The 18,199-nt window shown below is 46.1% G+C and overlaps 1 protein-coding gene across 2 annotated transcripts in view; it reads left to right on the top strand.

Annotated features, from left to right (window-relative positions):
* KIAA0586 (KIAA0586 ortholog) overlaps nucleotides 1-18,199 on the top strand; it is a 234,614-nt gene that overhangs the window by 140,143 nt on the left and 76,272 nt on the right. For both annotated transcript variants that reach the window (XM_069733299.1, XM_069733306.1), the window contains 4 exons: nucleotides 4,559-4,635; nucleotides 10,602-10,727; nucleotides 10,992-11,172; nucleotides 14,342-14,481. In XM_069733299.1, the coding sequence (XP_069589400.1) occupies nucleotides 4,559-4,635; nucleotides 10,602-10,727; nucleotides 10,992-11,172; nucleotides 14,342-14,481 (524 nt within the window). The remainder of the gene's footprint in view (nucleotides 1-4,558; nucleotides 4,636-10,601; nucleotides 10,728-10,991; nucleotides 11,173-14,341; nucleotides 14,482-18,199) is intronic.

Consider the following 18,199-nt stretch of genomic DNA (forward strand, 5'->3'; position numbering starts at 1 on the left):
CTACCATGCCTGGCTGGAGATTCGCTGGCAGTAACCACACATCGCTCTCCTGCTTGATGGCATTCCAGAGCTCCTGCGCTGTGTTGCTTCGATGCCCCAATGAAACTAGTTTCAAGACGGCCTGCTGACGTTTGGCCACGGCTGTGCTCATGTCAGTCGTAACAGGTAAACGTTCACGGGTCCATGTGGAGGTGGACTGTGACGGATCCTGCAGACAGGAATCTGAGGAACTGGTGTAAGAGGAGGAGTCGATGCGTACAGACTGGATTCCTGCAATCCTTGGAGTGGGCAGGACACGTCCTGCGCCACTCGCACGATCTGTACCTGGCTCAACAACATTAACCCAATGGGCAGTGAGGGAAACATATCGCCCCTGTCCATGCTGACTGGTCCACGCATCGGTGGTGAGGTGGACCTTGCTACTGACGGCGTTCAGTAGCGCATGTTTTATGTTTGCCTCAACATGCCTGTGCAGGGCAGGGACAGCCTGCCTGCTGAAGTAAAAGCGGCTGGGCACCTTGTACTGTGGGACTGCCAATGCCATCAAGTCACGGAAGCTGTCAGTCTCCACCAGCCTGAACGAGAGCATTTCCAGGGACAACAGTTTGGCAATGCCTGCATTCAGAGCCTGTGCTCGGGGGTGGTTGGCCGAGAATGCCCGCCTTTTCTCCCATGCCTGTACTACCGATGGCTGTAGAGTAGACTGGGAGTGTGAGGATGACTGGGAAGGTGGTGCTGTGGGTGGAATTACACTAGGTCTCTGGACAACAGTGGAGGAAGAGGCAACACGAGATGAAGAGGTGGTAGCTGCCGCTGTTGGTTGGCCTACGTCTTCACTGTGTTTCTGTAACTCCACTGCGTGCCTGGTCCGCACATGTTTCCACATATTTGTGGTATTGAGGTTGCTGACATTTTTCCCTCTTTTTACTTTCTGATGACACAGCTTGCATTTGACAAAACAAATGTCATCTGCAACTGTGTCAAGAAAGGACCAGGCACTGCAAGTCTTGGGAGCGCCCTTTTTGGCTTTGGAAAGAGACAGGCTCCTAACGGGTGCCAAAGTGGAGGCTACAGGCTCCGCAGTCTTCCCCCTCCCTCTCCCTCTTTGGCCCGTAAGGGGAAGCTCTTCCTCAGAGCTGCTCCCACCACCTTCCTGTTCCTCACGCCACGATGGGTCAAGGACCTCATCATCTCCACTACCCTCTGCCACCAACTGCTCCTCCTGGGTAGTCTCGGCAGCACAGTACGCATCAGAAAGCGGCACCTGAGTTTCATCATCAGATGCGTACTGCGCTGTGGTCACCGGAGGCACTGGCCCACCTGCCTCTTCAGAGTCAGAGAGAAAAAGCTGTTGGGCATCACTGCACACTGCCTCTTCTTCCATTTCTCCAATGCTGCTTGGCTGGCCCCCTGTTTCCAAGCCAAGAAATTCAGAGAACAGAAGTAGAGACGGCTCCTGTCCTGGGCTCTCTGACTGCCTGGCCAATTTGGCAGGTGGTGAAGAGACAGATGGCTGCTCTCCAGTGCTCTGTGCCTGAGAGGATGTGGCACTAACTGAAGTCGATGCCGAGGCGTTAGCTGCCATCCACCCGACAACGGCTTAAATTTGGTCTTCACGCAGCAGCGGTGCACGGCGCTCTCCGACAAAGCTGCGCATGAAGGACTGTTCCCTGCTGAAACTGAGTGACGACGAGTCACCGGCGCCCGCAGCAGGCACAGAATCACCACGTCCTCTCCCTGCTCCTCTCCCTGCTCCGCGCCCACGCCCACGTGCCTTACTCCCTGCCCTCTTCATCTTGGTTGACAGATAAAGATAAGCAGAAAAGTACTAAGGCCTTAGTGTGCTTATTCCTGAAATGCTCCTCCTAACAGGTGTAAGAAACACTAATGTTGTAAACTTTATTATTTTTCAAATGTGGCCTACACAAGTGTTAAGTTGTGTTTGGTGAACTTTACTTTTTTTTTTGTGCAGATCGGGCTACAGAGCTAGTTTAAATCACACGGAGACCGTGCAGACAGCCGTAAACGGCGCAGCAAGGCCAAAAAACCCTCCTCTAGGTTATCCTACGTAGTGTTTTTCCACTATTTAGCTGGAGACGGGTGGAAAGACACTAATAGGAATTTTTTTTTTTTTATTTTAAACAGGCTGCACTATTTGAAAAAAAGGAAATTGTTTTTCAAGGTATGAGGCAGTAACGCACCCTGAGCTGAATCCAACCGGCTATGGCTGCACACAGACTACAGGGCGAGCTGCGCTCACACAGAGACCGTGCAGACAGCCGTAAACGGCGCTGCAAGGCCCAATAAACCCCCTCTAGGTTATCCTATGTAGTGTTTTTCCACTATTTAGCTGGAGACGGGTGGAAAAACACTAATAGGGAATTTTTTTTAAAATTTTTAAACAGGCTGCACTATTTGAAAAAAAGGAAAATTTTTCTCAAGGTATGAGGCAGTAACGAACCCTGAGCTGAATCCAACCGGCTATGGCTGCGCACAGACTACAGGGCGAGCTGGGCTCACACGGAGACCGTGCAGACAGCCGTAAACGGCGCTGCAAGGCCCAAAAACCCCCCTCTAGGTTATCCTATGTAGTGTTTTTCCACAATTTAGCTGGAGACGGGTGGAAAAACACTAATAGGGAATTTTTTTTTTAATTTTTAAACAGGCTGCACTATTTGAAAAAAAGGAAAATTTTTCTCAAGGTATGAGCCAGTAACGAACCCTGAGATGAATCCAACCGGCTATGGCTGCACACAGACTACAGGGCGAGCTGGGCTCACATGGAGACCGTGCAGACAGCCGTAAACGGCGCTGCAAGGCCCAAAAACCCCCCTCTAGGTTATCCTATGTAGTGTTTTTCCACAATTTAGCTGGAGACGGGTGGAAAAACACTAATAGGGAATTTTTTTTAAAATTTTTAAACAGGCTGCACTATTTGAAAGAAAGGAAAATTTTTCTCAAGGTATGAGCCAGTAACGAACCCTGAGCTGAATCCAACCAGCTATGGCTGCACACAGACTACAGGGCGAGCTGGGCTCACACGGAGACCGTGCAGACAGCCGTAAACGGCGCTGCAAGGCCCAAAAACCCCCCTCTAGGTTATCCTATGTAGTGTTTTTCCACAATTTAGCTGGAGATGGGTGGAAAAACACTAATAGGAAATTTGAGAAAAAATGTGCAGCAGGCTGCACTATGAGCAAAAAAGGACAACTGTGTGAGGCAGTGTGAACCCCCCCTGAGCTGAATACAACCGGGTATATGGCTGCACACAGACTACAGAGTGAGCTGCACACACACACACACACACACACACAGAGACCTTGCAGAACGCTGTTAAAACAGCGCTGCAAGGCAAGAGCAAGTTGAACAGTGAAGAACACACAGCGTTTTGCTAAATTAGCCTTTGGAAAGGAAAATAAAGCAATTAGCTAGCTCAACTGGCCCTCAGTTAGAACACAGCGTCCTGTCCCTAACTGAAATCACAGCAGAGTGAGCGCAAAATGGCGGCAGCGTTTTTTATAGTGCAGAGTGACATCATTTCAGCAGCCAATCACAGCCTTGCCAGTACTTACATGCCCACCATGCTAAACAGGATGTGCCCACACTTCCAATCATTCCTCATTGGCTGCTGCGTTCAGTTTGAATTCTGGGAACTTCCGATTCCGGTATCCGATACGCGGGAAGTATCGGAATTCGGTATCGGAATTCCGATACCGCAAATATCGGCCGATACCCGATAGTTGCGGTATCGGAATGCTCAACACTAATCACTAGTGATGAGTGAACGTGCTGGGATAAGGTGTTATCTGAGCATGCTCGTGAGCTAACAGAATGTCTTTGGCGTGTTCGATATCTATATTCGAGTCCCTTTGGCTGCATGTCTCGTGGATGTTCGACAGCTCTAGCACATGTAGGAATTACCTGTTCGTTCGGCAAGTTGCAGTTGTCTAACAGCCACGAGACATGCAGCCGCGAAGACTCTAACATATTTGTAGAGCATACCAAAGTCACTCATGTGTTATCCGAGCATGCTCAGGTGCTAACTAATTGGGACCTTCTTATTACTATTAACCTGCAGATTAACCCAATATCTGCAGGTTAATAGCGTTATTGTGGCAATACACACTTTCATTGGGCAGACTAGTATCTCCCCGCTCACCCATACACACAAATTCTCAGCTCGGCCAGGCATTCATGGGTTTTGAACAGGGAGCAAAAAGCCACTGCCAGAGGTATTTTTGCCTGATAACAAAGATTGGGGCGATGTAATTCTAACTGACCAAACCTTCTCTCTGCGAACATTATCTGTCAGGGTAGAGTCAGGAGCCCCCCATAACACATCGGATGGTTGTATATGGGATGGATGCTGCTGGCTGACAGCTGTCTTGATTCTAGAGCGGAAGAGCCATCCTACGTAGTGGTTTGTACGGAGTCACACTTTTCATTAATCATTCATTATTTATTGTGCAGTTATACTTAGTTACATCATTAATTAAATGATCTTTATTTTAAACTTTTAGCTTGAAACATTATGCTAGATTTTTTTTTTTCATTCCAGACTTGGCAGCAGGTGGATTGGTCTTTCCAAACTTGATGGAAAGTTTTTCCAGCACTCTTAAGGACGCTAATGATATGGTAATAAGTCATGCGATTACATCATTCAGTGATAGTTAAACAACTGATACAAAGAATGATAACATTCAGAAATGTCTCCTGTTTGGAGCTTATAAATATAAATGTTCCCTTACCATGACTGGCGAACTGTACTGGGGGATGCTACATGTGCGGAAATGTTCTTCCCCTATTCTGCAGAGAAAATTAATTTAAATGTGCTTTACTACATGTTACTGCTTTTCTTTAAAAAAAAAAAAACATTGGGGTTGATTTAAGAAGGGAAGGTAAAGCAGTGGCTCATAATAACCAACTATGTTCCAAATTGCCCGAATCCAATTTTCTTTATCGCTTTATTGGGGGACACAGGTAATCATGGGTGTATGCTGCTGTCACTAGTAGGCTGACACTATGCACAAAAAAAGAGTTTGCTCCTCCTCAGTAGAGTGTGCCCACCGACTGGCACAAAGCTTGTCTGTTTTTAGTTTAGTGTGAGCAGGAGGCAGACCTGGATCTTATCCCCGATCTGTCTTTTTGTCCTTAGGTCACTTTGTTGTGTTATTAACCTTTTCCCTTTCTTTTTCAGATTCTTCTCTTTAGGGTAATAGAGTAACATCTCACCCTGTTTTCCCAAATTTGCGATCGAGAGAACAGTGTGGTGCCTCTATGGTCTGTGGGACAGGACCTTATCCCCTGACATTTCAAGCGTGTCTCAAGGCGGTTCGTGGTGGCCGGTCCTTTGCCTTTTCCCCACCCCTGCCCTCTCCTTTGAGTGGGATATAAGGAAGATGGTGGTCACTCCTCCATCCACTGGGTCGAGACCGTCTTCTGCACCGTCTGGGACCACGACAATGCGGGAAGGAGGACGCCTGTTCCCAGTGACCTCCACCTCACCTGGGGGCTACTAATGCTGTCCTCTGGATAGAGAAGAGAAGGAGGAGTCAGGACCTAGTCCAGACAGGAACTGTCCCCTTTTTTCTCCTCAACCCCCCTCTTCAGGCATCATTAAGGCTAGAGGAGAACATGGTTCCTCTCCTTTTTAAAGCCCGCATTTTCCCATGTGCAGAAGCTTGCATCCAGAAATTTAGTCCCCAGCTTTTCCAAGGCATGCACATTTCATTTATGCACCCTCTTCCTAGTGCGCACTGAGCAATCGGCACTCCTCAGCATCACCCTTGGACAGCCTTGTACATATGCATATATTTGGGGAGTCTCACTCCCATCCCTCTCACACTGACCCACAGGTCAGAACTCTGCTTTCTGTCCAGGTTACAGGAGCCACCCCAGAATGCTGTAGATAAGCCCCTGATGCCGGTGGCCTTATCTCATGTACTATTTTTGGGGTGACAGATTCCCTTTAAGGAAGAGGAGTGTCCTACCCTGGATCACTCTGTCTCATTCAAAAAGGCAAAACGTCCTCCTCGGGTATTTTCCAAGGAATTCGAGGGAATCTTTGCCAAACAGTGAGAACACCTGGAAAAGCGCTTCCCAGGTAGAAGGTAATTGGATATCTTATATCCTTTTGGCCCTGATCTCCTCAGCAAATGTGCAGAATCCCCAGCTGTGGGCCCGCCAGTCTCTCACCTATCTTCTAAAACTGTCCTACCACTTCCTAATGGTTCCTCCCTCAAGGACCCTGCAAATTGAAGGCATAGCCAAGTCTGCCTTTGAGCCTGCTTGTGCTTCTCTGTTCCACCTTTAATTCCTGATGGGTAGCCAAGTCTATTTCCGCCTGAGCACATCTTATTAGTGGCCTCACTGGATGAACTGACGGTCTTGCAGATCAGATTGCCTACGCAGGTAAATATTTGGTTATCGTGTCTCTGGATGCTGCCTGCTCTTCCGCCCGCTTTACTTGCAATATTGTTAAAAATACGCAGAATTTTCTGTCTCAAGGCCTGGATTACTGCTCTGGCCTCCAAAAAATCTCTTACCAATCTCTCCTTCCAAGGATCACAGCTCTTTTGGTCTAAGCTAGGTCAGCTAAACTCTGACGCCACTGGAGGTAAGAGTATATCTCTTCCTTAGTCTAAGCCAAAACATTCATTCACCAGGAGACATTCTCCTCAGTTTCGCCCCTTTCATCATTTCTCATCCTCTGGGACCTCTGCTCAGCGAGAGAGAAGAAAGCCGTCCTACAAATTCATCCCAGCATGGTGCCCAGATAGTCACCCATCCAAATCCTCAGGGTCTCTATCCAATAGATTCTCTTCTGCATGACGCGTCACCCCCAGCTAGGAATCCTCTCAAGGTGGGTGGCTGCCTTCTTCTTTACCATGATGCATGGCTCTCTGTAGTAGAGGACGCCTGGGTCAGGGAAATTGTTACCACAGAATAAAAATAGAATTTTCTTCTCTTCCATGCAGACTTTTCTTCATGTCCCGCCCTCCAAAGATTCCAACCCAAGTTCCCAGTTTCTTTCATGCCATCGACTCTCTGCTCCAGGCAGGAGTCAACATACCCGTTCCCTCTCACCAGCGCTTCTCAGGTTTTTATTCCAATCTCTTCGTGGTTCCAAAGAACGACGGCTTACTCCATCCGATCCTGGATCCCAAGCCACTAAACCAGCGGCGGGTGCAAATCCGTCATTTCAGAATGAAATCTCTCTGCTCTGTGATTGCCTTTATGGAGCCTGAGGAGTTCCTGTGCTCGGTGAACATCCAGGATGTCTATCTCCACATTCCGATTTGTGTGGTGCATCAGAGGTTTCTCCGCTTCGTGGTTCAGGGGGTCCACTACCAGTTCACAGCTCTCCCCTTCTGACTGGCCTCTGCCCCCAGGGTGTTTATAAAAGTAGCAGCCATCATGGCCATTATTTGTTCCAAGGGCATAGTAATCATCCCTTATCTGGTCAACCTCCTGATCAAGGAGACTGTTGCAAAAGTCTTCAGATCATGCTGGACACTCTTACCCGTCTAGGCTGGATTGTTAACATGGCAAAATAGTCTCTGATCTCGGGCCAATGCCTAGTTTTCTTAGGCATGCTATTCTATACTGCTCACGCAAGAGTTCTTCCAGAGGAAAAGATTTCGACTATCCGCCTGGCGATTTGTTTTTCTCTTATACACCCTTCTCCGCGCTCTCTTCGACTCTGCACTTGAGTTCTAGGGAAGATGATTCCCATGATGGAAGATGTCCCTTTCACACAGTTCTATGCCCGTCCCCTCCATCTAGCCTTCCTGTCAGCCTGTGACAAGAGGATCTCATCTCTAGATCGCCCCCCCATAATACTGCAGCCTCTCCGAGCGAAGCAGTCATTAGCATGGTGGAGTCTCTTTCCATTAGGCACGGGAGGTCATTACTCCCTCTCCACTGGCAAGTTGTCACGACAGACGCCAGTCTCCTCGGATGGGGGTAGTCTTCCTTCGAGATACAATCCAGGGTCACTGGAACTTTAAGTAACCCTTTCTTCCATCAACCTTTTGGAAATCGGAGCCATCTACCTCTCTCTCCTCCACTGGCAAAACCTAGTGGGCCATCCAGTTCACTTTCAATCAAAGTCGTGGCATACATAAACCACCAGGGTAGGACACGCAGCGAGTCCGTCGTGTTAGAGATTTCACGGATTCTGGCTTGGGCCAAACGGCACATGCCTGCATTATCAGTGGTGCACATTCCAGGCGTGGACAACTGGGCCGCCCGACTTGTAAAGAAAAAGTTGGGAAGATCAAGGCGGAAGGAGTTCCAGTCATCCTAGTGTCCCCAGACTAGCCCAAGAGAGCCTGGTATGCAGCGTTAGTCAACCTACTCAGAGATGTACCCTGGAAACTCCCAAGCTGTCCAAACATATGCTCTCATGGTCCCCCTCTTCCACGAGAATTCTCGGTCTTTTAATTTAATGACATGGCTGTTGAAGCCGCGGTCCTGAGGGAGGTAGACTTCTTGTCCCTCTTGTCTCTGAGTCCATGATCAACGCAGGGAAACACTTCCTCATTTATCATCGGACTTTGAAGTCCTGATTTTTCCCTTCCTTCCATTCTGGCGATCTTACAATTGGGGCTAGAGTCCGGTTTGTCTCTTATTACCCTCAAAGGTCAGTTGTCAGCGCTTTCAGTTCTGTTACAATGGTACTTGGCCTCTCGTCCCCAGGTTAAGAACTTCCTTCAAGGAGTTGCTCGCCTAACACCACAATATCGTCGTCCTGTGGACCAAGGGGCCTTAATCTATTTTTAAGAGTTCTTCAAGGACCCCCCTTGTAACCCATTCAGGATATTGCGCCTTCTCTTTTCTCCTGGAAGGTGGCCTTTTTAGTTGTGATCACTTCCATCAGACCGGTCTCTGATTTGGCAGCTCTCTCTTGCCACTCTCCTTTCCTCGTCATCCACCAGGACAAAGTAGTATTACGACCAGTTCCTTAATTCCTTCCTAAGGTATTCTCCCCATTCCATGTCAATGAGGATATTGTCCTTCCTTTTCCCCATCTCCAGTCCATCCCTTTGAAAAGTCTCTCCACAAGATGAACCTTGTTAGAGAAGTCCATCTCTATTTTTCAAGGACAGCTTTTTTTCAGACGTTCTACTATCACCCTCTGGATTTGATTGGCTGTACTGGAGGCATACCGAGTTAATAATAGACCACCACCTTCGGGAGTGAGGGCTCATTCCACCCATGAAGTGGGGTTGCCATCAGGCCTCTGCAACTCAGATTTGCAAGGCCACTACATGGTCATCTTTTCATACGTTCGCAATATTCTATAGGGTACATACCTAATCCTCGGATGATACTGGACTAGGTAGAAGGTGCAGCAAGCGGCGGTCGTCCGTCACACGACATGATTTTAGCACGATGATCTGTTCCCTCCCTTGGGACTGCTTTAGGACTTCCCATGGTTACCTGCTTCTCCCAATGAAGTGATAAAGAAGGATTTTTGGTACTCACCGTAAAATCTCTTTCTTGGAACCTTCATTGGGGGACACAGCACCCTCCCTGATTTGTTCCCGAATGCCTATGTTGAGCTTGTACATAGTTCTTTTTTGTCACTTCTCCTACTGCTTTTTCACTAACTGGCGAGCTTTGTGGCAGTTGGTGGGTATACCCTGATGAGGAGGATAGGACTTTTTTTTTACCTAGTGGCAACAGCATACACCCATGGTTACCTGTGTCCCCCAATGAAGGCTCCAAGAAAAATTTTACGGTAAGTGCCAAAAATCCTTCTGTTTGCCATGGGCATTGCTCCAGTTTTCACTTCCACTAGTTTTGGAAAATCTCTTTCAAAGTTTTTACTATATGTACAAAACATGTAGGTGAAAGATGCTCATTAAAGGATATGTGCTTTCAGAAAATGACATGTTTTTTTAAATCGGGTTCTGTGTTACATGGATTTTTAATACATTTTTGGCATAAGGTTTTTTTTTCATATTAGATCCCTAATATGAAATCAATTGGTGAAGTTGTCCACTACTTCAACAACACCTTCTCATACCTCTCGCTTGGCCCTAATAAAATAAAAAAGCCTATACTTCCCTCCCGTGCCGGCACCGTTCCATCGGTGTTGGCACTTGCTCTCCCCTGGGCTTCTGTGTGGTTGTTGTGACACGTGACACCAGCGCCCAATTAGCGCCGGTGTCACTGTCCCCGCCTTCTGTCAAATTGAACATGAAGAGGAAGCCAGGGACCAGCTGCAGCTCGGAATTCACCTTCAATTTGTCCGAAGGCGGGGACAGTGGCGATAGCGCTGATTGGGCGCTGGGGTCACGTGTCACAACAACCACACAAGAGCCCCGGGTAAAGTGAGTGCCGACACCTCTGGAATGGTGCCGGCATGGAAGGTGAGTATAGGTTTTTATTTTACCAGGGCCAAGAGTGGGGTATGAGAAAGGGTTGCCAAGTAGTGGACAACCCCTTTAGCTATATATACGTTTCAACTCAAAGAAACCTCTAGGTATTGCTGTTACATGCCAAGAATTGCCCATTGTGGCCAAATACTACTGTTCTTATGTAATTTTCAATGACTATCACTTCTGCCAGTAACAGCGAGATTCTTCCTCCAGGAATTCGATCCTCCTAGTGAAGGACAAATAATGGACAGAGGAGCACGTCATGACCCCGTCCGGTTGCTCTTGGCCAAATTGAGTCAGGATTCCGTTGCACGGCAAGAAGTATTTTACCATCCCGAGGTAACATGCCCTCTTCACTGCGGCATGCAGTACATTACTAGGGTTATGCAAGTCTCTCCGTGCAGAGATTGGAGTCCTCATGTAGCTTTCTTTACTATGGTCACGTTATGGCCCGTTTTAAGTCTATTTCATTATCCTTTATAATAGCGGCTTGTTATATCTGCACATATACGGCCCCATTACATCATTCTGACATTTACAGATCGTTTTTCTTGTCCTTCTTGACGCGTTTATTTACTTAGCTATTTATTGTCTTTGCTCTAGAGCTCTGGGGATGAGAACAGCATGGGGGAAATCAGCGAGGGTCAGAGGCCATGTCTGACACCAGCAGCCGAACAGATCCTAGTGGGACATTCTGCTTTTATGGACCGAGGCGCTACAGGTCAAACTGCAGGACATCTAAGGAGGCATCAATCACCCCATGGACCACAAATGAATATACCAGGTTATATACATTAGATTTTTTGTTTTGTTTTTTCTTTTTTTTGCAGCTGCTTCAGTACAGCCATCATGTGCTGTAAAGAGACAGATTAGATTTGGGACAGGAACTGGTGCAAATTGAGTCAATGTGCGGCTAGGCTACAGACTTTTCTGTGGCTTTATTATTCCTGGCTTAGCCTTAGGTCATCAATATCAGGTTGGTGGGGGTCTGTCCTCCATCACTCCCACTGATTAGCTGGTTGAAGTTCAGCAGCACTCTGGCTTCTTCATAGTTTTTCGTTGTAAAATTGACCTTGCAATATGATTCTGTTCATCAGTATGATTACGGCAATAACAAACATATCTAGTTTTTTTTTTATTATTTAGTGGTGGAATCCAAGAAGTATCGTTTCTCCTTGCGGAGATCGACATGCTAAGCATGCCGAGATGAGGAGATTTAAAGCCGCAATGCTCCTCTGGGTAATATGCCAATTATGCAAATTGTCTCTTCAGAGAGGAAGAGAGCTAGAACTCTAGTGCCACCTATTGGAAGGTAGCAATACTACAAGTCAATGTTGACCCTTAAACCAGCCTTGTCACATGACTTAGGATAATAACCAAACCAGAATCTCAATTTGCAAACACTGTGTTTCGGGGTACTGCCCCTCGTCAGTGCAAAGTGTGAGATCTGGTTTGGCTGTGTGAGCGGCGTCAGACCGTTAGGCTAGGTTCCCATTGCGTTAATGGGACCGCGCTAACGGACAGCGTTGCACGGCGAAATTAACGCCGTGCAACGCGTCCGTTAGCGTGCCCATTAACCGCAATGGGGACGCGCATCACTAGCGCGTGCCATTTTCGGCACGCGCTAGCGATGTGCCGGTGTTTTGTGGCGCGCCGCGGACGCTGCTTGCAGAGATCTGCGAGAGCAGATCAGAGATCTGCGAGAGCGGGGACGTTTAACGCGACCCCTTTATATCACATTGCGTTAGCGCAATCCGCTAGCGCTAGGCGCTAAACGGATTGCACTAACGCAATCTGAACCTAGCCTTATCCAAGAGAAACGATACTTCTTGGATCCCGTTCAGACTCCTCTCACACAGCCAAACCAGATCTCCACTTTGCAATGACGAGGGGCAGTACCCCGAAACACAGTGTCTGCAAAGTGTCAACATTGACTTGTAGGATTGCTGCTTCCAATAGGTGGCACTAGAGTTCTAGCTCTCTTCCTCTCTGAAGAGACACTTTGCATAATTAGTGGTGGAAAAACATTTGCCAAAAATACAAAAAATAATAATTTTATTTCTGTAGCGCTAACATTCTGCAGCACTTTACAATTAAGAGGGGACATGTATAGACAGTAAAGGCATCACAAAGTAACACAGTTGAACAGTTACAGGAGGAGTCCTGCTCACAAGCTTATAATCTTTAAAAAAAAAAAAAAATGTTGGAGTTGTCACCATTTTCCGAGACCCTTAACTTTTATTTTCCTATCAATGGGGCTGTGTGACAGCTCAGTTTTTGTGGTCGAAGATGACTTTTTTTTTTTATAGACACCATTTTGGGATAGATATGATGTTTTGATCGCTTGTTACAGCATTTTTTGTGGAATTACAGCCATCAAAAAAACATAATTTTGACATTCTTGATTTTTTGTTTTCCGTTTATGGTATTTACCATTTGGGTTAATTATTTTTATATTTTATTCAGACTTTTTTGAACACGCCGAAAAAACATGTTTTACTTTTATTTTAATAACTTTATTTTTAATGAAAAGGGGGGGTGATTTGAACTTTTTTTTTCTTATTTATTTTTTTACTTTTCACTGTAATGTGTTCAACACCTTAGGGGACTTGAAGCTGCAATCATCTGATCGCTTGTGTTATATACAGTGATAGAACAGCATTGCTGCATACAGTGAAAGTCAGTTTCCTTTGGAGCTCGACCACATGCACGGTTTCAAAGGAGCTCCGTAATGACAAATCCCCGGCTGTCATAGCAACCCATCGGCGATGCGTGATCACGTTAGGTTTGCGCTATTGGGCACAAGGAATGACGTGACCCTGTGCCAGCTCGTGTTAAATGCCTCCAGCAGAGTTTGACAGTGACATTTAGCAAGTTAACAGTCATGGGCGGCATACTGATCTACCAGCGATTGTTAGCAACAGGTTCTGGGTGTAACACACAGTCATGATTTGTGATTTGTTGGGTATATGCAGCGGTCTCACCCTGTGAGACTGCTCCATACACCTGCTTCCGCCTTGTGCAGTACATGTACGGCGGATGGGGTTAAAAGAGTATTCCAATGATATAAAAACAAAGGGTTTTTTCTTCTTAAAGGAAATGCTCTTATATGTTGAAAATAACAAGCAGTTCAGGTATCCAGCACTAGACCTGGGGAGGGTGAGTACCTGATCTGTTTGTTATTTTAGGTATAGAAGAGCATTTTGAGTCCACTTTCCCTAAAGCCCTTTATCACCATTACACTGGATGATAGGTGGCCGAGACCCCCCTCTGTTGCTAGACCACCTCTAAAGACTGTCGAAGATGGCTGAAAGCAGCAAAAGTCAAATTTCTATTTCAGCTCTATACAGGTGGAGTAAGAGCAAGCAGCCACCACTATTGCCCCATTCAAAGAGGACATGGGACCCCCAGACTGGTAATTAGTCCTGAACCAATTGATCATCTATTACCTATCCATCTTTCATTTCTGCCGATTATTTGGACTGTAAACATTGGACAAGGCACTCTCCGCTCTGTCTCCTTGCTCTGCCATAGATGCTGGAGATTTTGCGGACTGTATCTGCACATCTGAATGAATCTTTGTCTACTACACAGGAGGGTGGTCACATATTAAAAGCCCCTCACCGCCATCTTGATTCATACTGATGAGGCGAGGGCCGCGTCCGGTGTTTAAAGTCCTATCCTTTCACAAGTAGGAAAGCTTGAAGTGAAGACCTGGGGTAACTTTAGAGCTTCCTGGAACAATACAATCGTGTTAATGGCATATTAGAAATGTAACTGTAAAGGGGCCAATTCCTTTATAGATATAACGAAGAAACAGCTAAATTACATTGGGCAATAACTTGCTAGAAGAGGCCGAGCCGGGGGCTTACATTTTATCTTTGCTGGTAATTATTATTTCTTTTCCTTTTAAACATGTATTCGTACACTAAAAGTAAATGTTCCCTCCCCAGGAGAGAGTCAGGGAGACGCCGATAATATTAGTTCTGGGCCAATGAGTCTCGGTGATCTGGAATCCCAGCTTTTGCCTGCTTATTATCCACATGCCGAAGATTTGCACCAAATTCCAGCTGCGGCCAGAAACACCTCACAGGTGAAGACATGAATGCTTTGTTCTGTACTGACATTTTTTTCTTTCCCCACATGTGTTTTATATTTTGGTCTGTTTCAACTCCTGGAACAAACAAGGGCCCCTCAGTACCTCACGTTTTATAGTCTCAGCCAGAAAAGAAACCCCAATTATTTGACTTCAGTGGGGGAATATGAAAGGGAATGTCTGTTTTCTGGAGTATTCGTCGGGAAAGATTTCAATTCCGTCTTATATTTAATGTTGGGTTACATGTAACGGCCAATATAGTAAACCTATACATTAGGCTTCTACATGAAAGGCAGGCGTGCGGCATATCAGGGGCTGGATTGCTGCTGCTCCGCGAGCCGCTGTCCCAATTACAGCACAGAGTCCTGCTGAGCGTCTTCAGCTTATAGCAGCACAGATATTTCCATATGTCTTATTCTTAATGACTTGTCAAAGATGGCTAAAAGTGGAGGAAGTCTCTAAGGGGCAACTTTGCTTTGAACGTGACTTTGTTTTATGGTCCAAAATGTAACACTGATTAGTGTCCGATCCTCTGGTTCTGGTCACATAACAGAAAAATTAAAGGGGTTTTCCAGCATTAAAATTTTATAAATATAAAATATTGATAATTTATCGTTAGGAAAGGTCGTTAGCATCAGATTGGTGGGGTTTGGCTTCCATGACATCGGGCTGTTGGAGCTTTCTAGCAATATCACATCAGTCCTTGCCCGGCTTGTTAGTAAGTAATATACTACTTGTATCTAATCCCAGAGTGTGATACTGCCTGCGTATCTAATCCCACCACATGTGATACACTACGCTGAACCCTGTATCTAATGCCAGCATGTGATACAGTTTGCGTATCTAACCCCAGCTTATGATACGGTGAGCAGCAGCAACTAACAGAGCGGGCGCTGTCAGCTGTCCTCGGTGACACGGACTACTGGTCAGTGTCACGTTGCAGTCACCAACAAAATGGCTCTGCACCGTGATCCTAAATGTAACCCTCCCACGCGTGAGCAGATCTCGCCCACTTTTACTGCAGTTGTAAAGCGAGCTAGCTGTACACTAGGTTTTCATGTCAAATTTCAGCAGTTGCTCCCCCTTGTGTTTAAAAGTGGAAAATATCAAACCTTTTTTTAATTATTTATCAGATTTTATACCATATTAAAAAAAAGATTAAAACAATACTTTTACTTTTTATATGGTACATTCCCTTAGCTTTTATGCCTATTGAGAAGATAAATAAGAAAATACGTAGAGTTATTGATGACTCCCTGGTTGGAATAAAGCATATTGCCCCAATTTGGAGCCTTAGTGATCCCCCCCTTCTTTGTGCTTTGTCAGTTTTGCCTATTTGTTGAATCAACCAAATTTCTTAATTTTATAGATTTTAGTTTAAAGGTTTTGTCCCAGTGTTCTGTCTTAAGGAGCAAACTACTCCCCTGCCTCCCAACCTCCTACCCTCTGGAGATGTTCAGGCCAATGGCCCAAATTGTGGCACTCCCATGCTGCTGGCAGAAGCTTTGCCTCTGCAGCATCAGAGGAAGCACTGAAGCCGGATGGATCCAGTACTGACAAGCTCTATAGCAAAGAGCTTGCCAGTGCTGTGCACCGTGCCTAAGGCTACGTTCACATTGGCGTTCCGCCAATGTGCGTCGCTGTTGCGCCGGCGACGCAGCGGCGACGCGCCCCTATGTTTAACATAGGGGACGCGTGCGTTTTTAGGGTGGCGTTTTTCGACACTTGCGTCGTTTCCGACGCTAGCGTCGGACGCAAGAAAATGCAACAAGTTGCATTTTCTGTGCGTCCGATTTTGGTCAAAAAACGACGCACGCGTCGCAAAACGCAGGGCGGCGCAACGCTAGTGTGAACGTAGCCTAAGAGACTAGCCTCTGCTGAGAGCCTGCAGTGGTGGCCGGTAACCTACACAACAAGTAGTAAACTACAGCATGAAAAATCCTGCCAATCTTGAGAACAGAGAGGAATTGTAATTAGTTTGAAATTGCAAAGTTGCTTGTTTTTTATTAGAACGTTGCAATTTCACCAGTTGATAAAAATGAGACGACCCCTTAAAAGATAAAATGCATAAAAGTGAACTAAGTAGGGAAATCTATTGCTTCATTTATCTTGTGGCCCTGATGATTCACAGCCTGTATTGCACTCCAGAGCTGAAATCGCTATCCAGCTGGGTTTCAGCACACAACATCTTTTAATGTAGAGTCTGCCTGGAATCCACCGGAAAATGTAAAAACAACATCGCTGTGCACATGTTACATCCCGTGTCATTTCTTTTAACTGCTTCATTGTTCGGAAACACTGAAGCTATTATTAAAAGAATGGACATATCCATTCTTAATAATCAAACGCGTAGGGAAAAGTTGCTAAAACCGGCTCTATCCACCTAGAAAAACCTCAGTGGGTCCTTGTCAGAATTAAGACGTCTTGTCCACATATTATTACAAGTAAAAGTTGATTTCTACGGATACAAATCGCCAGAGCAGGGGGTGCTCCAAACTTGCAGAATTGTGAATGCAGCTCTGCGTGGGCTGCAACGCTGGATCGATACCAGATCAATAATGTCATTTCCACCGTTACTCCATTTTCCATGTATCTTTATTCTGCTACAAGCGTACGATGTTGTTCATGGCTGACCGCACACTTTATACTTGACTCGCTTCTCGCCTTGTTGGATTTAGGGCTAAACTCGGTAGTGAGCCTCCATGTATTACTATAAGGACAGCTCTTAGCCATACGTCGATGTTTACGTGCCATGTTAGTCGGCACACACGGGCTGGCAGCCGTACGAATTAGGAGCCCTGTGCGACCTTCCCAGTTATGTTTAGATAGTCACAGACACCAAAGGTGTAAATTTCCCGACAGGACATCGTCTCTGTGAGCCGCCATGTACTGACAAGAATTGAACACTCGAAAATCAACGACTGTGCTCATCTATGTGGGGGCGGCATGTTACAGCTCCAGGTCCACACTGCTCAGAGACTAAATGGCACAAATGAATATTGTTCCTTTTGTCTGATAGGATCTAAATGGCGTCAAATGGAAAGTGGTAATTACATGGTGGTCGTCCTGTCAGTGACCGTCCTGAGGGGCAGGGGTAGCGCTCCTCTCACTAATACTCCTCTCTGTTAGTCTGCTGGATAGTAGATGGGGATCCTACTAATGGGGCCTGAAACAGACAACCCAACTACGAGACTTTATGATTTATGTCTACAGCAATGAATGGAGCTCTTTAGGGTCCATTTCCACAGCGTTCAAGCATCACGGCCGCCATTCTTTAGGCTCATGCTTTCTGTATGCTAAGAGATGCTGTGGGGTTTTTGGTGCATTTTCCCTATAAACTTCCGTAGGGAACCTGAAAAGTGCATGTAAAATTGCAATTGTGCTTTTAAGGGTAGAATAATTTCATTTCTGACCTAAAAAAAAGTGCTCTGCACCATAGACTTTATATATATATATATTTAAATTGGGGGGGAAAAAGGAGAATGCATTAATAAAATTGTACAGCTGACTCAACTCATGTGTATTTTGATGCAAACACCTGCAGGTAAAAAAAAAACCACAGCGGTTTCAATACATGGAAATGTACTTTTGTAGGGTTATTCCAGCTCCGTTCACCTCCTCGTCAGGGGGAGATGCCACAACTACTGCTGCCTGCCATGTCATGCATTGTAATAGGACCGGTGCATGATATCCGGCAGGTAGACAAGACCTCAAT

Source organism: Ranitomeya imitator, chromosome 1 (assembly GCF_032444005.1).
Source record: "Ranitomeya imitator isolate aRanImi1 chromosome 1, aRanImi1.pri, whole genome shotgun sequence".
In the NCBI taxonomy this organism is placed as follows: Eukaryota; Metazoa; Chordata; class Amphibia; order Anura; family Dendrobatidae; genus Ranitomeya; species Ranitomeya imitator.